General features: G+C 41.5%; 2 protein-coding genes across 7 annotated transcripts; one reads left to right on the top strand and one right to left on the bottom strand.

Moving 5' to 3' along the window:
- Nucleotides 1-359: 359 nt before the first annotated feature.
- Nucleotides 360-12,393, bottom strand: rad54l2 (RAD54 like 2). Of its 4 annotated transcripts, none has more exons than XM_035904262.2 (22): nt 12,267-12,393; nt 10,038-10,236; nt 9,586-9,889; nt 9,361-9,497; nt 9,121-9,264; nt 8,791-9,023; nt 8,488-8,670; nt 8,218-8,351; nt 7,947-8,143; nt 7,178-7,520; nt 6,892-7,069; nt 6,486-6,716; nt 6,258-6,376; nt 5,900-6,018; nt 5,521-5,620; nt 5,215-5,420; nt 4,677-4,852; nt 3,801-3,997; nt 3,327-3,511; nt 3,152-3,241; nt 2,974-3,069; nt 360-2,013 (listed from the first exon to the last, which is right to left on the bottom strand). In XM_035904262.2, exons 2-22 carry the CDS (start codon nt 10,183-10,185, stop codon nt 1,004-1,006), a joined length of 4,530 nt encoding a protein of 1,509 aa, XP_035760155.2. In that variant the 5' UTR covers nt 10,186-10,236; nt 12,267-12,393; the 3' UTR covers nt 360-1,003. The 4 variants fall into 4 exon arrangements, with proteins under 4 accessions (XP_035760155.2, XP_035760151.2, XP_006783388.2 ...); XM_035904258.2 differs by lacking the exon at nt 12,267-12,393 and adding an exon at nt 11,968-12,131; XM_006783325.3 differs by lacking the exon at nt 12,267-12,393 and adding an exon at nt 11,968-12,131 and having other exon boundaries at nt 2,974-3,066.
- bap1 (BRCA1 associated deubiquitinase 1) lies at nt 11,773-21,068 on the top strand. Of its 3 annotated transcripts, none has more exons than XM_087840794.1 (17): nt 11,773-11,866; nt 12,998-13,027; nt 13,122-13,176; nt 13,270-13,402; nt 14,748-14,867; nt 15,060-15,121; nt 15,242-15,384; nt 15,699-15,777; nt 15,875-15,998; nt 16,367-16,508; nt 16,608-16,783; nt 17,653-17,786; nt 17,904-18,367; nt 18,494-18,726; nt 18,909-19,001; nt 19,830-19,902; nt 20,252-21,068. In XM_087840794.1, exons 4-17 carry the CDS (start codon nt 13,385-13,387, stop codon nt 20,383-20,385), a joined length of 1,995 nt encoding a protein of 664 aa, XP_087696920.1. In that variant the 5' UTR covers nt 11,773-11,866; nt 12,998-13,027; nt 13,122-13,176; nt 13,270-13,384; the 3' UTR covers nt 20,386-21,068. The 3 variants fall into 3 exon arrangements, with proteins under 3 accessions (XP_087696920.1, XP_035760169.2, XP_006783387.2); XM_035904276.2 differs by lacking the exon at nt 11,773-11,866 and adding an exon at nt 12,512-12,735 and having other exon boundaries at nt 18,497-18,726; XM_006783324.3 differs by lacking the exon at nt 11,773-11,866 and adding an exon at nt 12,512-12,735.
- The last annotated feature ends 721 nt before the right edge of the window (nt 21,069-21,789 follow it).

Raw genomic sequence — 21,789 nt, 5'->3', positions numbered from 1 at the left:
TGTCACCGAGTTAATAAACCATTTCCTTACGACCAAAATCTACAGACTGCACAGTATTGACTTGCAATATAAACAATGATAATGACTGTTTATTTACAAAGTATCAACATGTTCAATTATAGTATCACACATATCCTTTAACAGGGGAGCTACAATATCTATCAAACTGCTAAAGACTAAAATATGCTTGAAAGCCTAAAATTCCTGTTGTTAAAGGTGAGCCTTGAAGGATCATCTCTCAATATATTGAGGATTTTCACAATCCCCTCCACCCATTAGCTACTGTGTGTTACTCATTATTGTGGCATGTAGCGTTCCAGTTTTGTTACACTTTTTAATAAGAAACTGGCCATGAAAAAAAAGTTTCAAATCACTTTCATTTAAAGTCAGAGGAAAGAAAACTGCACGCGTAGCCTCGCTTTAAAACGTAGCACAAAGAGGCTGTTTTGCCTCCCTGAAAGATTCGGCTGGTCCCCGTATGACAAAGGTCTGTTCCCACTGCTATGCTGCTCCAGCTCAACAACTTGGGACAGTCAGCATGAGGATTTTGTAACTCTTGACTCTGGAAAGTCAATAAGGTATGAGCTGTTTGTGAGCGTCCTGATGTGTGACATTTAATGACATCATTAGAAATGGGAATTCAGATTTGTTTCACTTATGACCGAGTGAACAGTGGAACTGTTTGCTCGGTCATAAGTGAAACACTGCCAAATAACGTCAAAGCAGGTAACTTCATTCTATTTAAGAGGTTCAGGATTAACATAAATCCTTCCTGAGAAGTTTTATTATTTATGCATTTCAATCTAATCAAGTTGCACTTTTTTCTCTTCATTTGCATTCTGAGAGCAAATTCAGAAAATAGCACGCAACTTTGGGGGGTACAACAGAATTTAGTTGATTTAGTTGCATAAAAGATTGAAATATTCCCATTTCTAATGCACTTTAGGTTAAACAGGTGTGTATGTGTGTAACTGCCTTGCCAGCACTTTCTGAGACTCCTGACTTACTGTCCTGTCACCTCAATAACATCATCATCTGAACTGTCACCGCCGTTCTCTGTACTTTGATGTCTGTCTGGTTGGGTCAGAGCTGCCCCCAACAGGCTGGAAGTGGGATTGTTGAAGTGGGACAGGAAGCTGGATGTAGCCGAGCTGGAGTTGGGTGCAGAAAACCCCCCTGACCCTGAGAGAAGAGGCGTGGAGAACAACCTCGGCTCAGAGAGCAATGGCTGACTGAAGGTGAGGGGGAACCTTGGTGAAAGCAGGCCAGCCATGTTGGGGTTCATCAAGTACCGAGGCAGAGACCCAGATGGTAGGGAGGAAGAAGTTGTTGCTGAGGATGTAGATGACATAGGAATGGTGGTAGAGGCAGAGGAGAAAATAGTGGACAGAGAAGAAGAGGAGGGGGTGGGAAGGTGCCCGTTCCCTGTGGCAGGTTGTCTCAGTAGGTCTGTGCCTGCAGAGGGAAATATGGTCTGTAGGTCAGCCAGTGTTTGTCCTGGTGTTTGTAGGAATGATGATCCACCACTACCAGCCATTAGAAGTGGGTGACTCATGTGACCAAGGTTCCCAAGTAGGGATGAAGAGTTCAGACCCACTGGAGGAAAACTGAGCCCACCTGAAAGCGCAGGGAAATGAGCTGCAGCAGAAATACATTTGTCTCCCATTTGTGCGTTTCCCTGACTTTCAGTACTCTTGCGTTTGGTGCCTCGCATCTCTAAAGATGAACTCAGAAGGTCGTCACCGAGCCTACTGAGATCGCGGGCCTGATAGTTTTGTGAAGCATTTCCATCTCCCGACGGCACAGATGACATGTCTGACGGCGACGCCAAATCGTTCCCTGCTCCAGCAGCAGCAGCGTCGCCTGTGGATGAGGTGTAATGGCTGAGCTCTCTGAGAATCTCCGTGCCTAAGGGAGAAGAGGGTCGCTGCTCGCCGTTAGGGGAACGTTGGTTTTGATCCACAGGGGAAGAACAGCCATTACTGACTGGTCGGATCCCCGAACCCTGGGTGTCTGTAGAGAAGACAGAAATGCAGACATGTCAGGAGTCTTACACAGAGAACCCGTCTTTGGGGAATTTAATTTTGAAAGGTCAATCCTGAAAAGAAAATGACAAAGTTATAAGTTGAAAATCTTGTTAAAAAACTTGATGTAGTGCATTGCACAAACGTGATCACTGATTAAAGGGACAGTTCACCCTCAAATCAAATTCACCTTTTTTTCTACAGTTCCCCAGTTTGTCCAACTTCTCTTAAATATAATGGAACAAGATGAAATGTTGTGGTCCTCAAAGAATCAAAGAGGTCTTTATCAGTAGGAAATGCTATATAACAATACTGTTGAAAGTCCAATATTTATGCCCTCCTTTAGATCAGCGGTCCCCAACCCCCGGTACCGGTCCGTGAGTCGTTTGGTACCAGGCCGCGAGAGTTGAGGCTCAGGTGTCAAATGTATGGTTTTCAGGGTTTTTATTGGTTTTCAGCATTATTTTGTTATCTTTTTTATTGTTAACTCAGTTTTCCTTGGTCTTTTCATGTGTGTTATGAATAAATCTTCTTTTTTTTGGTACCGGTACTAGTTTTATTTTGTTGTATTTATCCGCAACACCTTAAAGGTCGGTCCGTGAAAATATTGTCGGGCATAAACCGGTCCGTGGCGCAAAAAAGGTTGGGGACCGCTGCTTTAGATGCTCCAATGACATCAGGTGGGCCAGACTGGAGTCCCTGCCAGGTCAATTCTGGCCTTGTTCCCTTGTGTCTGATGTACCCAACTTGGATGGATAAACAGCATTACAGACCAGAAGAGAAATATCTAAATTTGATTAAGTGTAAGACTGCAGCTATCGATTATTTTAGAAATCAAGTGTTCTACTGATTATTCCACTGATTAATCAGATAAGAAATACTTGTGTCTTATGAATGAGACAAAACATCTGAATATATATATATATATTCAAAAGAGGAAAACCCCTACCTCTTGAAGCAGCAGAACCCCCGGCTACAGGTCGACTGATCTTTCCAGATCGAATGGCAAATATTCGTCCATCGTTCGTTCTGATGTAGGTACCTGCTTTGCAGAAAAGAGTAAGTGAAGAGAGACGTTTAAATGACTGTTTGTATGCACAGAGTTCTTAATACAGCACTGAACCAACCTTTAGATCCTCTGATAACATGGATGCTCTCTCCTGCGCTGATTCGAGCTTGAACATCTGTTGAGCTGTTGGCTCCTGGGATCACTATATCTGTGAATCCAGACAAATGGCGGATGTAATATCTGACTATTTATTTATTTATTGTGATTTAAACATTTAAAAACATCATGATAACCTGTTGTGGTGACAATCCTCTGCACGTAAACACCGGCTTTCTGGAGAAAGTTGACAGGGAGACTGCCGGAAGAGCCGGAGCCAACCATGCCCATGCCAACCTGGCGAGGCATCATGGGTATTGGTGTTGACTGAATTGGCCTGACACTTGCCACGGGCTTGTCATCTGGCCGTGTCATGGGACGCCTGCAAATATGAAGGCTGAACTTATTAGATGAACTCGAACATGAACACACAAACACGAATACACACACTCTCTCTAGTTGTAGTTTGGAAATTCCTTAGAAAAAGATGAGAAACGCAGGTAGAATTTAAAAAAAAAAAAAAATCAAAGCTACCATTTTTTTCAGACTTTGCCAAACCTGGAGTGATTTTTTAATTATATTATGCCAGATACTTAGTTTCTGATTTTCTTTTGAGGTCATTACATTACATTCAATGAATGCAAAACAAAACACTGTAGACTTGCACTCACCATCCACGCTGGGTAAATGCTGGTATGTTTGTGAGCGGATAATCACTGGTTGGGTAATAGGGGGCATATGATGGACGGGAATAAGGTACAGAGGCTCGTTTCTCATCCTCATAGCTCTTCTTAGCAGCTCTCTTCTCTGCTTTGGTCAGTTTCGACTCTTTCCGGTCCACCAGCAGAGACTCATGGTGGAAAGGTAGCTGTTGAAATTAATTGAAACTGAATCAAATATCAGCGATGCTGCATTTCATGAAGAGGCAGCTCTCTCACATGCCACACACGCTCGACAGTCAAAAAGGACTCTCCGAGTACCATGTTTTTAAAAAATGGCCTCCTTACACAGTATCAGGAGTTATTAGGTCAACTGGTGATCTAAATTGGCCATAAGTGTGAATGTGATCATGAATGGTTGTCTATCCCAACTTGTGTTTGCCCAGCGATAAACTGGGTGTACCTTGTCTCTCGTCCTATGACAGCTGGGATAGGGTTTCAGACCCCGTATGACACTGAACTGGAAAAGCAGTTAAGAAAATAAATGGACGGATTTTTCTCTTGCTTACTCATTCACCGCACAGTTAAGACTTTGCTCTTCGGTGGTTCAGCTGTAACTCAGCAGGAGAGCTGGCTGGCAACTATTTCTTGTTGGGAGCTTTTATTGGACTTACAGTCAGCTTATAAGAAAAAGAACCACTGCTTTTTTTTCCTTTTCTTTTTTTTTAAATATTCTTACTTAAACAATAGCAAAATCTGAAAATTTGACAGTTATCTTTTAATATATCATAGCACAACATTCCACTAACTACACCTCCTACTGTACTTTGAAATAGGAGGTGCTTTTGAGTCTGTGGAATATAGGTAACAACTTTATTGCAACAGTACCTTGGAGATGAGACGTGGATAAAGCTGACAAGCTTGAGATATCACTGGCTCATATACTGCCAGGGATTCTAGAAGGATTTTCTCAGCTTCAGGCTCCTCCTCAACGAAGTGCAGCAGCGACTCCACCTCCTTACGAGTAAAGTTAAGCACTGGATTCAGGTCATCAACCACACGGTCTTTAAAGACACAGAAACAAAGTTTCAGCATTGGAGAAATACCAGTCGATGTTAGTAACAAAGCAACAAAGCAAAGCAATGGCAAGAAAATTTTTGGTGCAGCACCATATACCTTGTTGCAACCAGTGCCTTGGTAGCAACTGCCAGTAACCCGTTGCTATCACTAGATTGGGAATCAATTTCACACCAAGTACCAACAAGCACACTCCAACCAGTCAGGGAACACATTTCAGTATATGGTTGCTACTTGGTCTCTAGGTCTGTGTAACTGGGGCAAGACCAGAGCTTTTATAAGGGCTCAAGTGAAGTACCTGTCCACTGTAACGATTAACAGCTCTTGTTCAGATTAAGAAATCCCTTACCCGACATGCCCTGTTTGGAGACTTGTCTGTCGTAGATCTTTTTCTCCAAGGTAAAGTCACAGACGAGGCGGTAAATGTGGCAGGGCTTTCTCTGACCATATCGGTAAACCCTACACACAGCCTGGGCATCATGACAGGGGTTCCACGATGCATCAAACACGACGACGCGATTTGCTCCAATCAAATTTACCCCCAAACAGCCCGCTCTGAAATACACAAAAAAGGAATAACAAATAAATATTAAATAAATAATTAATGAGAAAAGGTGAGAGAGAAAAAAAATGAAGCGAATGCAGAGATTTATACCTGGTAGAAAGCAAGAAGACCCGTGTTGAGCTGTTTTCTGGATCATTAAACTGATTAATAAGCCGCTCCCTTTCTGAGGCAGATGTACTTCCATCCAGTCCTGCAGACACACAAAGCAGGGGTATAGCATCTCTTTACAGTGAAACACCTGGACACACTTTAACTTGTGAAGTGAAGAAGAGATAGTCAGTTTAGGAACATTTTCATCACATTCCTATAGAATACATTGTCTTCTCCACAAAAGAATATAATGAGTGGAGGAATCCAATACTATAGAAACTGCAGCCAGGGACACCAAATCAATAAAGGCAATCACAAGTTTGAGGTTTCAGTGTTGAAGAGCGCATTTTCTGCAGAGGGCGCAGATTGGATGACTCACTGTAGTAATTGAGGTTGCGAACCCAGTTCTGGCTCTGGCCATCAGTGGAGGCAATGCCCTGCGGCATGGGTCTCTTTGATAAGAAGTCTTCAATGACCGTCAAGGTGGACAAGCTTTGGCTAATGGAAATACAGCAAAAACAGATTGTAAGTAAGTGTGCTTACTTTTATGGCTATGACCAGTAATTGGTTTGTTTTCAAGAAAGTTCAGAATGTGGGGTAATTGTTAAAGTAACCTGAAAAGATGCAGAAAACCTAGAGAAATGAGGTTAATTAGGCAAACTGCAGTCAGTGTCTTCTATAAGCTTCTTATTGGTGGATTTGTCTTTAATGCCCTGTGCATGGGGCAGAGGACTTACCTAAAGACCAAAATCTTGTCTCTTCTCCTCACACTCTCATCAATCAAATGGAAGAGCAAAACCATCTTGGCAGAGTTCTCCAGAACTCCTGTCTGATAGTTGGACATTATGTCCTTTGCCTAAAGTATAGAACAAACCTTTAGGCATGCTGCTGGCATATTTTAAACTGTGTGTTTGTTAAACAGTGACACTAAAAATGTCAAGCCAAGCTCTATGTTCGTGACATACCCATTCATATGTGATGACTTGATTGGCTCTGTCCTGAGAGGAATTGAGTGGTGGCAGAGTGCTGTTGACTTTACTGTTGCTTGAGTCTGCTACTTTGGATTTGAGGCCAGCACCAGGTGCAGGGCAGCGAGGGTTGCTAGCTGAAGTGATGTCATCGAGGTCCAGGTCCTGCTCGTTGGCCTGATTCTCTTTCTGCAGGGCTTCATAGAGGACGTCTGGGTGATTCCAGATCTAGATGGAGAAGATGATGATGATGATGACGACACAAGACTTAGCAACTCAGATAAGATGAAGAAGAAAGAAAAAAAAAAAAAAAACGAAAAAAAAGCTCCCCAATGTAAACAGGGGTTTTAGTAAAAAAAAAAAAAAAAAAAAAAAAAAAAAAAAAAAAAATCTATAGTCTTACCTTGCAGCAAACACAGAAAGCTTTGAGTGGATTGAGGCCGAGCCAGCCTGTGTTCCCTGCTTCTCGAAAGCGTTTCATAAACTCTGTATAGAGTGCCCTCTGAATGGGGGAGAGCCGTACCAGGATCACATGCTCCTCCTTCGTGGGAAGCTGGTCTCGCAACACATCGTGACCTCGTCTGCAAACAAAAAAAAGCACTCCCGTGAACGTGGTGAGGTAAGCAACTTCCATATTAGTATGCTTTGTTTTCACAATGTTCCATTTCTGAGCCTGACTGAAAGCTTACCGCTGGACAAAGCCCTCCAACAGGCTATGCAACACATGACTACGGTAGCGCATCAAGCGAACATCTTGAGGAGTGCTGTCCACACACTGACCATTTAGGATTGGACGCTCAAACATGTTGCTGAACTCCTGGCGTGTGCCTAAAAAGTCAGGTCTGACAAAGTCCACCATGCACCAGTATTCGATAAGGTTGTTCTGCAGGGGGTAACCTGTCAGAACTACCCTGCGTCTGGACCGGATGTTCTTTAGGGCTTGGGATGTGCTGGCGTGGTAGTTCTTAATGCGATGGCCCTCATCACAGATCACTACGTCTGGGCCGGGCCGTGCTATGGCCTTCTCAATACCTGAAGAAAAAGGATGAAAATTAAACAGATGAAAGTGTAAACTGCATACAAAAGATGGAAGCATGTCACTGGCTTGTTTAGAAGTCTCGGCTTTAGCTTTATCGCTGCTGCCATAAGTTTTTTCTGAGCTTTAAGTGACTTATTTAGATAAGATGAGGGAGTGCTAAGTTATCAGCTAATGTTAACAAGCATGGGTAGAAAGGCACATTCACTCACTGTATGGGTGCTGTGTACAGTCACAGATACCTGAGAACTTGTGCTAAGTAACATAAAGTAGTACAATATGACTCCTTGTATAGCTGCAGGTACAATTAACAGATCATGGTCATAAGGTCCAATTCAGCGATTCAAACAGTGTTAGAGTGACAAGGAACATCTACATAGATGTTTGTATAGTTTCAAACGGCTCCTTATACTTGTACTTACTTTTCATGAGCTCTTGCTGTCTGTCTTCTTCATCCAGGTCAATGATGATTGGTCCGGCAGGCTTCTTTGATTTCCTCTTCTTGCCCATCACAAAGCTCTTCTTCATGGACAGCAGCCGGTACATTTCATAACCCATGAGCAACACACCTCCATCTCTAGACCACTCCTCCACAACCTTGGCCCTGGCCAGCGTTGTTCTGCAGGTCACATAGTCAACATGATTAAACAGCTCAAATATTTCACAGTGCACACAAATCACCAAGTTACATACTTGTGCTCATCATTGAGAATGTGAACTTTGAATGTGCGGCCAGTGACGAATGTGGGGTCGGTGTCAGGGGGGAGGGCTTCTTGAGGTGGGAGCCAGAGATTAAACTCTGTTAGCCAGTTCTGAAGTGTGTTCACCTTGTATGAAGGAAACAAAAAATGTGGAATGTTACTTTAATCCTAACATAACTGTTATTTCAGGAAACATTAATGTGCAACTTACATAACTACTTTTTTTTTTTTTTTTTAAACCCTGTATACACCGATTACTCACAGGGACAATAGCAAGCACAGTGTGGGCCTCAGTGTTCCTCAGCAGGATGTCAATAAAGGAAATGACTTGCAATGTTTTGCCCAGCCCCATGCTGTGAGCAAGGATGCAGCCAAAGCCACTGCTGGTATTATAGCGCTCCAGAGACTCAATGAGGTTATCATAGAGAAACCGGATTCCCCCGATCTTAGAGATGAAGAAAAGAAAAGGTTAAGCAATAAAACAAGCTGGACTATGATTTTTTTTTAATGTTACCAAAGATTTATGCTCTGCAAGCATATGAGCTGTATGAGATGGCAGCTATACCTGATGAGGTTTGACAGCCCTGGCCAGCTGTGGGGCGAGGAAAATGTCTTTCTCCTCTGCAGGGTGATTGATATTAACCAGCACTCGACCTTGAACATCAGGCAGGTTCAGATCATCGTTGATGTGTGCTCCACTGCTCTCCTCTGTCCCATGGGCACCATCAGGATCTTCATCAGCCGACTCACTGCTTATCTGCAGGGCGTCTTCGTCCCCAGAACTGAGCTCAATTACATCTGTGCAGTCATTGGTGAAGTAAACACTGGGTTAGTATCATCTAAATTAACTTAGAAATAAGAAATTACAACTGCACAGAACAATCATCAATCTCACCATCTCTAATGGGAAGTCCGGGCAACGTTGGCTCCGCTTTTTCATCTTCTTCACCACTGCTGTCCAGACAGATCACATCCTGCTTGCCCAGAAGACCAGGGACTAAGTGAGACACTTCTCCTAAAATTGAAGCAGTCTCCACTGCTGTAAAGATGGAAAGGGAATGGGAAACTTAGAAACTGAGTATTATGAAAGCTGCCAAACTGAAATACTGTTTACAATTCAGTCTTAGAAAGTCACCTAGTTGAGAGTCTGGGACAGCTGGAGCTGGTGTAGGAAAGTCCTTTCTCTGCTGCTCTAGACGTTTCCGCCTCTCCATCTCTTCCTGCTGAGCAGCCTTGGTTCCAGCCTCTAGCTGATCCTCTTTCAGCAGCTTTCTATAAGCACAGAGAAAGCTTTCTGGTTACACACAAGCAAAGATTTATTAGGAAATATACCTGGAAATCATAGAAAACATAATTGTACCTGATATTCTTCCTCATGTGTGCAGGCTTAGATGGCTTTGAAGGTTTGGAGCCTTTCAGAGACTTTGAGGATTTGTTCAGTTTAGAGGCTTTCTGTTTCTTTGTTTTGCTAGAAGGCGGCCCACTCTTGCTCGAGTTCTCTGGGCTTGTTGGAGAACGAGAGGCAGGTCTGGAAGGGGCCCTGGAGGATGGGCGGGATGCAGGCTGAGATGGAGGCTCGGAAGAAGGCTCTCCGGAGGTAGCTGAGGTGGAGTCCCTGTCATCCTGACCCGTTTCTGTCCGGCTCTGGGCACTCGCAGGTCGATCTAACAAGGGAGCAGACAGTAATGAAGTTGAATACTAGTTAATATTTGCTACAGATCTTTGGCTTAAGAGAACAAAACTGCTGAATTTGATGCCGGAAATGAATCTGAATATTAAGAGGTAAAAGCACAAAGTTAATTTGTCACACACCAACACTGTCGTCTTCATCATCTCCATCATTTTCATCCTCATCTTCCTCCATGTCTTCATTGTCTTCCTCTTCCTCATTTTCTAAATACTCCTCTTCACTGTTAAGGCTGGCCTCCAGGTCACTTTCTGAAATTGCCTCTTCAGACATGGTGTCTTACGGGGCTCTCAAAGTATTACCTGCACACCTTCATCAGGAGCCCTGCAATAATGCGGCACATCCAATCTTTACATTACAACAAAGGTGATAAGTTAGCAAAAAAGAAAAACAAATCCCCTGCATTGTTGGAACCAGAACATGTGGAATGTACAGTGACGTGAAAAAGTATTTATCCCCTTCCTGATTTTTGCATACATGTTTCAGATAATCTAAAAAAATATATATTAGCCAAAGTAAATTCAAAATGCTTTTATTAAAGGAAGGAAGCTTTCCAAACCTACCTGCCCTGTGTGAACAACTATTTTAAAGCAGACCGATATGCTTTGGGATCACCTTAAACAGGCTGTTTATGATCAAAAACCCTCCACTGTGCTAAATTAAAACAATTCTACAAAGAAGAATGGGGCAAAAAAACAAAATCAGAAAGATGGAAAGTACTTTTTCACAGTGCTGTGCACTTTGAGACACAGATTTACAAACCAAGAGCAGCTATGTATTTTAAAGAGACCTTTACATGTTTTACAGTAAATATTGTTAAAACAGTGTAAAAAAAAAATTATTTGCCATTGAGTTGTGGTTCCTCTTTACTTAACCTGGATTTGTTCCTCTCTCCATCTCATAATCTTGCAATGATAGAGCAATAAACACTATTTAAAGGAGAAATAGGCCATAAAAAGGACACATTCAACTGTTTCAAATTCTAAGACAGAAATCTGAATTCTTTTAAATAATCCTGCAATAAGTTTGCCTCACCCCAAAACTTGTGTCCTTTCATTATGCATTATACTTTTATACATTTTATTATACTGTGTCTGTGTGTGGTTAGTTGCACAGCGGTAGAGAGGAAAGCACTCCAAAGGGTCATCTCCCTTCTCTACAAGAGGTTTATAGTTAACATCAACTAAAAAAAAATCCAGAGCATCAAAAAAAGCCATCCCGTTGTTGACACATTCAGTTTGAACTGCAGCCCAGACGTTTCAGGACATTAAAAACAAAGGTTTGATTTCGTTTTGTGCACATGTTCAATGATAACGAAGCCGTTACTGTTATTAAGTTCTGCAAAAAATAAAAAATAAACAAAAAAAAAAACGTGTTCACTAGGTGAAGTCAAGGCTGCAGACCTGATGTCTGATAGCGGAGAACTTCACAAGTTTAGTGTTTACAGTCTGTCTGGAGGACAGAAATTGGGTTCAGTTCTCATATATTTCGTTTTCAGCTTTTGTATTTCTTGTTTATTACCTTCCGGGTCTATAGATGAAATTAGTACGAGTATTCATTCACACGAGAGAAAAACCCCGAACCCCTCCCCCTCTTTCCAAAAGGCTTCTAAGCCCGGGATGGCGACAGCTTGCAGCCACCTCTGCAAGATCTTATGCATTTTTTTAAAAGATTAACGTCAAGCACCTGTCGTCAGACGGCTTATTGTTGGGCTGCATTACTGCATCCACAGAAAATGTTACTGTTTGTCGGCTATGTCAGCAGACCAATGTGCTAGCTAATTACACAACAACAAACGCATTTTCAGCCACCGAGGGTCAGCGGTAACCTCCACGGCCCATGAGCGGCAGAGGGGGGACTGGCTGAGACCCATCTGTGACTTGTGCTGGAAGAGCAGCGGCTTTTTTTGCAGAACCGATTGCTCTGTTGAGGCGAGATAGCGATCTAATACTGTGTAGGTGTAACGTCCCAGCAGCTAATGCTAACTCATATTAGAGCAAAGCTAACACACTCGGCTAACTAAGACGCGTAATTTAAACGTAAACTTGAGCTTACCTTATATAAGCGGACACTGTGCTGTTTAAGAAGCCAGTATGTTAGTGCATATAACTATTACTCAATCAAATAAGCACGGTAATTGTGTAAATGCACTGATAAAACGTTGCTAATTTCCAATTTTTTCCAGTGTGACCATAAATACCGTCCCCGTAGAGACTACTCTAACTTGCGTTCCGACTAACTAGCCGGATTTCCCAGGGGTCATGGTATCCGTTCTTACTAGCAGTTTTGGGTTAGGATATTACGCATTACAGTAAGCTTATTAATGTGACCATAGTTCTGTTTATTTTACTCACATTAAAGATGCCCCCCAATTTTTGGTCCTCTGCTGCTTTTGGACAAACGTCGCGGTTTTATAGTCGCTACTATTGTAATCAGGGACCTGGTTGTTTCACCGAAGGTTTAATGGTTTAAATCATAGCATCAAACTCGCTGATATTTATACAATTCTGTGTGTAGTTTTTATGGGTTATGTTATGTTAGACGTTATCGCCATGCCTGGTTGACCGCTCGTCGTTGCTCTTTCAGGAAGTTGCCAGTCGGACTGTTTTTCGCGACGAACCGTCGTTTCTTGTTCGCGTATTATGTAGGAGGCTTCTTTCTATTGTGTTTACCTAGGGACTCTACACAGGGGATTTGTTAATGGATACGGCTAAAATTTCCACCCTACGTTCTGACATGGACTGGAGAACCTCTTAGATATTAGTCTGCTGCCCATAGATGCAAATATGAATAAAGGGTGGCTAGAGCTCGAGAGCGATCCGGGTGAGCAATTTCGACGGACCGCGTAGCTAGCTAACGTTAGCTCCCACATGAAGCCAGAGGCACAATTTAGCTTTTCAATGAACTAATACAAGTTTAAAACATTTGCAAGTAGGATGCCAATAGGCTTTGTGTTGTGCAAGATGGTTATGTCAGTAAAGACGGGCGAAACATTGAATATAGAGAGGGAGGATAGCAGTGAAAGTGGCATGTGTTGTCTGTTTTTATTTTTCGTTATTGAACCTTAAATGCTTTATAATTGCAGGACTGTTCACTCTGCTGGTGGAAGATTTCGGTGAGTAGCTGTGCTGGTTTGTAGTGAATACCAGTAGATCTGTGGAGTCCTCCTAAAACAAATCATGCTATTTCCTTGTGTTTCTATTTCGTAGGTGTCAAGGGGGTACAGGTGGAGGAAATCTATGATCTCCAAAGCAAATGTCAGAGGTCTGTGATTTTGGGGGATCATTCGGGGCAAATCTGGGTTTAGCACTCAAACTGTCTAAATGGATTCATGTATTTTATATTTATATTTTTCAGCCCAGTCTATGGCTTCATCTTCCTCTTCAAGTGGATTGAGGAGCGTAGATCCAGGAGGAAAGTTAATACACTGGTGGATGAAACGTCAGTCATTGATGAGGAAATTGTAAATGATATGTTTTTTGCTCATCAGGTAAGTGCTTTTCTCGTAGTAGTATTATTACAACATTTAAAGCTGTTAGGCTTGTTTTAAATTCCGTATGAGGTGTCAAGCTATAAAGTTTGCCCACACTCTAACTAGACTGGTTCTTTCTCACAGGTGAGCAAAATTAATGTATATTGTGTGTGTGTGTGTGTGTGTGTGTGTGTTTGTCTGTATAACTAAAAATTATTTTATTTTTGTCATTTAATTTTTATTCATTTAAGTTACAAAAACCAGGACAAATGGCATACATTTTCTGTAAACTTGTAAAAATGAACCTTTTTTGTTAATGCTAATTAAAGCTGGATATAACTTAGTGCTCAAACAAAGTTTGGATCATAAATTGCATTATTTGCATTATTTATATAATAGCTGTAGATGTACACCGATCAGGCATAACATTATGACCACTGACAGATCATGCGAACAGTGATTATTTTTTCATTATGGCACCTGTTAGTTTGTGGGATTTATTAGGGAGCAGGTGAACATTTTGTCCCCATTGTTGATTTGTTAGAAGCAGGAAAATAGGCAAGCATAGGGATTTGAGTGAGTTTTACAGGAACCAAATTGTGATCGCTAGATGACTGGGTCAGGGCATCTCCAAAACAAAGCCTGCATAGCCGCAGAATAGTCAGGGTAGCCATGCTTACTCTTTCCCATCACTGAAAGTGCCAACAATGGACATAAGAGCATCAGAACAGAGCAATGGAGGAAGGGAGCTTGGTCCAACCATGTTTTCTTTTACGTAACGTAGATGTCTGGATAGGGAGAAGGCAAGCCAGCAGACGCAGTGTAATGTGTTAAGCAATGTTCTGCTGGGAAACCTTTGGTCCTGCCATTCATGTGGATGTTACGTTGACATGTACCACTAACCTTGGTTTGAGGCCATCTCTGTGCCAGATACCACAGCACACTTTCAGGGGGTCAGGGAGCCAACGCTATACTAGGCAGAGAGTCATAATGTTAGGCCTGCTCGCTGTGTTTAGTATTTAATTTTAAAAAAAGTTAACTAAAATATTTTCTGTATATTTTATATCTTTGTTCTTTTGATCAAATGCTGTTAATCAACTAAAGATTTTATCATTTGTTAAAAAATGTAATTTTGTTAAGAGAGTACCCTGTAAATAACATGCACACAAAACCACAGAACAGAAAAACTGAACTATAAAACTGGATTCAATCACAAGTGACCCAAAACAAAAGAAGCCCTGTAATACATTTTGATTCCAGCCCTTTAAAATCCACATCTACACGTTCATATGTTACTATAAAGTAAAAAAAGAATAAGGTGGTCTAATTTTACATGTGTGCTTGTTGTCACTTTTCTATCTAGCTGATACCGAATTCATGCGCCACCCATGCTCTGCTGAGTGTTCTTCTGAACTGCAGTGGAGTTGAGCTTGGCACCACCCTTAGTCGCATGAAAGCTTTTACAAAAGGCTTTAGTCCAGAAGTAAGTTGTCCCTCTCACTCACTGGCCCTTTCTATTCATTCATTCAAAAAAAAAATCATATAAGTAGCTTACTGTGGTTACTGTGGGGGATGTATTCATTAAGGTAACCTAAACATGATTTTTACGTTTCTGTCAACAGTGAACTGCTTCTTCCGTATCGTCATGTGTAACTCTCAATTATGTATATTTCAGAGCAAAGGTTATGCAATAGGAAATGCCCCAGAGCTTGCCAGAGCACATAACAGCCATGCCAGGTTGGTTTCAGTCAGTGATTCCTTTTCAAATCTTCTGTGATTGGTCTGCCACACTGTGGGAGATGTCAAGCTTTGTGCATTCGTCAGTTTCTCAAGCTCTCTTTCCGTGTTTCTATGGAGACCGGAGCCTAGGCACTTGCCAGAAAAACAGAACGGGATCAGTGCAGTGCGGACCATGGAAGCCTTCCACTTTGTTAGCTATGTGCCCATCAAAGACCGCCTCTTTGAGCTTGATGGGCTCAAGGCTTATCCCATTGACCATGGTGAGACTCGACACTTTTTTTCTTTCATTATTCTATTTTTTTTTTTTTTAATCCATTAAAGAGTCTGAATTCAGGGGTAACCTCATTGGTTGTTTGAGAGTCTATGTTAAATACAAACACTGCCCGAGAATTCTTGGCGTCTTAAATAAAGCAGTGCCTTTTCTGAAGTAATCATGCAAACAAAACAAATTCACTCTCCTTTAATTTCTTTGTATGGAAGGTTTTTTTTAACTGAACTGAACCATGCTGTTGTTGAGCACTCACCTTATGGAAATTGCTGTTTAAATTAACTATAACCCACCACAATATTTCAGGACCCTGGGGTGAGGAGGAGGAATGGACTGATAAGGCACGGCGTGTTATTATGGAGAGGATTGGACTGGCCACTGCTGGGTGAGTCCTAAATCAGTTAGCTTCAAGTAGCTGTGCTTTAGCTTTACAGTCATCCTTAAGGCTTCATTCTCATGCTGCTGCTCTGCTTTTTTTTCAGCGAACCATACCACGATATCCGCTTTAACCTGATGGCAGTGGTGCCTGACCGCAGAATGAAGTACGAGTCCAAGCTGGAAATATTAAAACGAAATCGACAGACTGTGCTGGAGGGTCTACAGAAGGTCAGGAATTGAGTTTCATTGCAGGCCAATTACAATCCCTAAAGTCCAATTAACTGAGAGCATATTAGCCTTCAAGTTTGTTTTTTTTTATTGTCCAAGGGAAAATTTTAAAAATAAATGCATGGGGCTAAAATGTTTAAGTTTAATTTTACAGCTTCGGTGTACAGTAAACTATAGCTGCCTTATACCGTAAGGTACTGTGCAATACTACAGATTGAGACCCAAAAATCTGGTTACCCCCCCGCCTCCCGCTGTAATGGGAGGAAGATCTCCAAAAGAAGAGCCCGCATAGAATAAATGTATGGACTTTTTTTGTTTTTGTTTTTTCTTTCAAGAATGCAATTAAAATATGTTGTCGCACCAATCAGATGATCCGGCTCACCCAGCCCGAGCTTGTCCATGACAAGAAGCAGCAAGGCTCTTCCTCTCCAGACGAAAGCAGCGTCACAGTCAAGAAAGAAGCAGATGCAGACCCAGTTACATCCCAAGGAGGTGAACACGCATCTCCAGGTAAAGCGGTTGGCTCTCTTTCTGCTATTTCATTCTAATTTATTCCTTTAAAATGTGTAGTCGGCTCAAACTTTAAACCGAAGCATAAATATACAACAGACGACTCAGGGGTTCAGTCCAAGGACACCACTAGCTCGTCAGGAAACACTAAGGTCATGGGCAAACCACCAGTCCCCACCGGAGGAGGTTCCCAGCAAGTCACTAGTACCAATCCCATTGTTCAACGTCTGCCCGCCTTTCTGGACAACCACAACTATGCCAAGTCTCCAATGCAGGTAAGAAGTGGGTCAGAGAAGTGTTTAGCTAATTAGCATTTTCATTTTTCAGCACAGAAAAGAGGAAGACCACAGAGAAGGTTCACGTAGAGACCGAGGATGTGTAGAGGGTTGGTGTGACAGAGGAGGATGCTTTGGATAGGGTGAGATGGAGGCAGATGATCTGCTGGTGGGAAATCTAAAGGGAGCAACTGAAAGGAGAAGAAGAAGGAATGAACAGCCATCATCTATGTGGCCATTTTAGATATTTTTATTGTAATGAATGACTGTTTTGGGTTTTTTATTTTTTGTTTTTTTTTGTCCGGCCACTGATTTAAGCCTCAGAGACGTTGAGTTTATTCAAATATGTGACACAAAAAGAGCAAACTTTTTCAAACAATGAGCTCACAGTGACACACAGTTTACACACTTTGCCGTTATAAGGTAAAGGGTAACTTGGATTTTTTTTTATGTTTATTGTCCTTTTCCCTTGAAATGTGAATTATGAAGCAGTTTATGTGGATGATTATAGAAATGGTTCCAATTTAGCTGTTTTATGCAGTAGAGTCAAGAGTTAAGTGGCGAATATTATGGAAACAATATTATGCCAAATTATGTAAAGCTTTCTCTCTTTTCTTGCTTTTCTGCATCCTGCACTCTCTAAAGTGTCGTGCATCCGGCACACTGGGCCTTATTTAAAAAGCTGCTGCTATTTAAAAACATGCTAGCTCTGCCCTTAAACTTTTAACTTACTTTACAGATTTTATTTTACATTTTTTTACATTTCTCTTAGATTTCCTTTAAAAACATTCTTGTAGCTTTAGAAAAAGGAAAAAAGAGGGGGAGTGGGGCTAATTTTGTGGCACTTTATTAAACACTCTGGTTGACAGGAGGAGGAAGATCTTGCGGCTGGTGTCGGACGCTCTCGGATGCCAGGCCCTCCTCAACCCCCTTACTCAGATGATGAAGATGACTATGATGACGAGGAGGAAGAGATGACCGGCTCTGCAGGGACATCAAGCAGGCAAGTATTGGAGATTTGTTTCTGGCGGATGATTTTGTTTTATTTTTCCTTTTGTGATCTGACCTGAAGCTAAAGCTCTTTTAATCTGTGTTTGTAAATGTCACTCTTTCTTTTTAGGTTTAGGCGGAAGGCAAGCCTACGCTCGAGGACGGGACGGGTTGCGACTGGAATGGAAAGCCAGATTGCCCTCAGTGTTTTGGCTGAGAAACTAAAAAAGGAGGCTCAAAGAAAAGATGCCCTGAATACACCTCTGTCTGTCCGCACTGAGGGTCGCACCGGGGGCATTTGCATCACATCTGCTTCACAACCTTCCCCCACACCCAGCAACGAGAGCACTGATACAGCCTCTGAGATTGGCAGCGCCTTTAACTCCCCCTTGCGCTCTCCGGCTCGCTCCCAGGCTGCCACACGCCCATCAAGTCCGGTCGCTTCCCATCTGTCTCGCGTGCTGTTTGGAGAAGATGAGATGCTGAGGCTCGACTCCAGACATAACCGTGCCGTACGGGAGCTCGGCCCCTCTGTCAGTGTGGACCTGCTACATCTACAGGAGGATGGAACCATCTATGCTCTCCCTCCATCTGGTGAGTAGACAGTGTCATTACTGACTTCACATTAAGTAGTTTAAAAGCCTCTGTTCAGGTAATCCTTTCAGTTCGAGTATGTAAATAATTTTAGACATGAAGTAAACACATGTGTCACCTGTACAGCAGATTCGGCTGCTGATGGCACGAAGCGGCCCAGCACTCCTGAGAAGTTGAAAGACAAAGAGCAGGCAGACGGAAAGGAAGGCGTGAAAGGAGGAGATGAGGGACCGTCTGCAGAGGTGAAGAAGGAAGAGGGGAGCACAGATGGAGCTGAGGTGAAACCAGGCAAGGAAAAGCTCAACACCGTGGAAACTCCTGCAGACAGCAAGCCTCTTGGGGATAAGTATTCACCCAAAGTAAGTCCATAAAATCACCAGGATTTATTCCACTGTGTACACTATTACTCATGTTTATCAACCCCCGCAACTTATTTTTATGTCACAGTACTTTTCTTTTTGCTTGTGCTGACAATTAATGAGACGTTGCCAGTCATGCATGTCAGAACACACAAAGTGTCTTATTTTTCTGTCTTTTGCAGGAGCTGCTTGCACTGCTCAAGTGTGTAGAGGCTGACATTGCCAATTATGAGGTGCATCTAAAGGAAGAGGTGGAAAAGAGGAAGAAATACAAAGTAGGTTTTTGTTTACAGTTCTGTGACAAGTCTCAGACTGCCCCCTTGTTTATATGTTGCTTCAAATAAGCCAAAAAAAGCTTGTGCTTTTCTTTTCTTTTTTTTTTTTTTGAAGTGGTGGCTTTCTGAAGGCTTTTTTTTTTTTTTTTACCAGACCATTATCAAGAGTTTGTTTTTGTTGTTACTTTTTGCTTTTCATTTTTTAAGCCACTTAACACTGACCTATGAATCATTCAAGCATAAAAAGGCATCTAACTCAAAGGATGATCCAGTGTTGTGTGTAAACATAGCAAACAACTTTTCTTTACTAGCAGCCTGTCACAAAAACACATCATTAATTCAAATTTCTTTTGGGTGAATCTATGAAAAATGCTAAAGAGGAAGGTTAAACAGTTAGTGTCTGCAGTCATCTGTAGCTAAAAGTAGTGTGTAGCATATCTAAAAGTACCTTTTAGCTTTTCATCCACCATGTATTACCATCTGGAAAGCTTCTAATTGACATGAGCTTCAGTTTTGTTTTGTTTTTTAACATGACATTACAAGAAAACTGCCTAAGAGTTCAGGCCGTGTTGAAAAATTTATGTGGTCATAGCAAATATTGACTTTCAACAGACTGTTTTTACCTTATATAATGTATTTCCATGCATTCTGCACATGCTTCAGTAAAACACTGCACTGCTTTACCATTTTCTTAGCAAAATCTAATAAAATCAGGGGTGGTTGAAGATTTTTTCACAGAAATTTAACATAATTTATTTGACTCATTTTTAAAAACAAATTCAATTATAATCAAAATCTCTCTCTCTCTTTTTTCCTCCATGTGTTCAGATCGATGATCAAAGAAGAACCCACAATTATGATGAGTTTATCTGCACCTTTATATCAATGCTGGCCCAAGAAGGTAAAGCTGATCGCCATATTCCATCGCAGTTTATCTTGCATTCCCTTTCCCTTCCTGTCTAAACCAGCCTTTAGGAACTCTTGAGATTTCATTTATATTCCATAAATTCTCAGTGGTCACTAGTACTGTGTACAAGTTAAATCCTACCATATTTATGAATATCTTCATATAAAGTGTCAGTCATTTTTCTGTATTTACTAAGAATAAGAATCTTAGGAATGAGAAAACAAAATGAGAAGCACTCAATTGTGTGTCCATTCAATCAGAAGTGCACATTTTTCTACACAAACAAACAAAACACAAGTGCCATGTTGGTATTTTTGTAACTTTTGCTGGTATTCCTGTGCAGGTATGTTGGCTAGCCTTGTGGAGCAGAACATATCTGTGCGTCGTCGGCAGGGAGTGAGCATTGGCCGCTTGCACAAACAGAGGAAGCCCGATAGAAGGAAACGTTCCCGACCGTATAAAGCCAAACGCCAGTAAACACGAACAATCATAACTTCTGAGAGCAGCAAGCAATCACCATGGGATTGGGGGCGGGGTTTCACTCCTGAAACATTCTCCTGAAGGCAGGTTATTGCTGCGTTGCGTTCATTTCTTTTTTCATATTTGTATATGCTATTTTAGACTTAATGTAACATTTTCCACCTGTGCCATTGCTATATGCAGCCTCTGAAAAAAAAAAAAAGGGCATGTCCCAAGTGAAGCTGGATGCTTTTTTTTAAAAAAATTCTCTACAGTTTTGTGTGGTCAGTACAATAAATGGTTTTCTTCTGTATTTCTATAAAATTCTATATATCACTAAACTTTTGTAACAACAAGTCAGCATTTCCTCAGTTGTATCCCTCTTTGACGTTTTCACAGTGCCAATGAAGTATTTAAAGTATTGAATGTTTGGACAATAAAGCCTATGTTTTAGTCATTCTCAGCACTTCAGCATATCCAGTGTAGCAACTTCACTATATAACATAAAAAATAGACTTGTAATCAATGTAATATATATGGACAGTTAAGACCTCAATGGCACAGTCACTCACAGACTGATTCATCACGTTTTTCTCTTCACTGGAATGTCTTTTTCAATCGAAGGTCTCTGGATATATATGTACAGTTTGTCTCCTGACGTCCTGCAAATAATAAGAATAAAAAAAATTTTAAAAAGGAAATGAAGTTATTGTCATTTTAGCAAAGATTAAAGTGTCTCTTTGGAGGCGTATCTGTTTATTGGCTTGCCTATATACTGAGGTGAGTTCTTTGTGCTCACCAATTCATACTACAATAAAGAAAGGTGTTAAAGTAATTATCAGACAAAGGTAAATGTACTGTAGTGGCAGCCGATGCACACTAGGGAGAGCAATCATTCAGGGATGAGCGGGACCTTGCAGATCTGTCTCTGGACCAGTGGTTCTCAAACCTTTAGTGGTGTGACCCACTTCAAAATCTGACAAATGGCTCAGGTCCCACACATTTTTCTTTTCAAACAAAAAAATGAATGAAAATAATCCAGGTTGAATTACAGTGAAATAAAGGTTGGCACAAAGGCATCATTTTTCATGTGGTCACCCACACCCCACCTGCAGTAGCTCTATCCCCACCGTTATTCTACACCGTGCTTTAAATACAGCTCATAAGAGAACTTTTGATTTACTGCAGTCAGACTATGTTGTGGCACAGTGTCTGAGATGTAAATTTCTATTCATATAAATATTTAATGTCAGCCTTGTTGCATCAGTATTTTGTCTTTGCTCAAACAAGCTCCGTGTTCTTCCACAGTTTTTTGTTGCACTTCAAAGCTACATTTTCCGTTTTTCCACATATGAAATGAAATACATTCGTTTTTCATGATCGCAGTCAGTGAGCAGTCTTTGATCTATAAAACATGAGCTA

Source organism: Neolamprologus brichardi, chromosome 5, assembly GCF_056152115.1.
Source record: "Neolamprologus brichardi isolate AB-2024 chromosome 5, ASM5615211v1, whole genome shotgun sequence".
Lineage (NCBI taxonomy): Eukaryota > Metazoa > Chordata > Actinopteri > Cichliformes > Cichlidae > Neolamprologus > Neolamprologus brichardi.
This window is presented reverse-complemented; position numbering and strand designations above follow the sequence as displayed.

Excerpts from the sequence above, each read along its gene's own strand:
- rad54l2 (XM_035904262.2), bottom strand. The coding sequence starts at position 10,185 with ATGTCTGAAGAGGCAATTTCAGAAAGTGACCTGGAGGCCAGCCTTAAC. Across the intron at positions 7,070-7,177 it reads TTGGAGGGCTTTGTCCAGCG|ACGAGGTCACGATGTGTTGC; the intron begins GTAAGCTTTCAG and ends TTTTGTTTGCAG. Across the intron at positions 6,019-6,257 it reads GACAAGATTTTGGTCTTTAG|CCAAAGCTTGTCCACCTTGA; the intron begins GTAAGTCCTCTG and ends TATTTCCATTAG.
- bap1 (XM_006783324.3), top strand. The coding sequence starts at position 12,699 with ATGAATAAAGGGTGGCTAGAGCTCGAGAGCGATCCGG. Across the intron at positions 17,787-17,903 it reads TCTGCAGGGACATCAAGCAG|GTTTAGGCGGAAGGCAAGCC; the intron begins GCAAGTATTGGA and ends CTTTCTTTTTAG. Across the intron at positions 19,903-20,251 it reads ATCAATGCTGGCCCAAGAAG|GTATGTTGGCTAGCCTTGTG; the intron begins GTAAAGCTGATC and ends ATTCCTGTGCAG.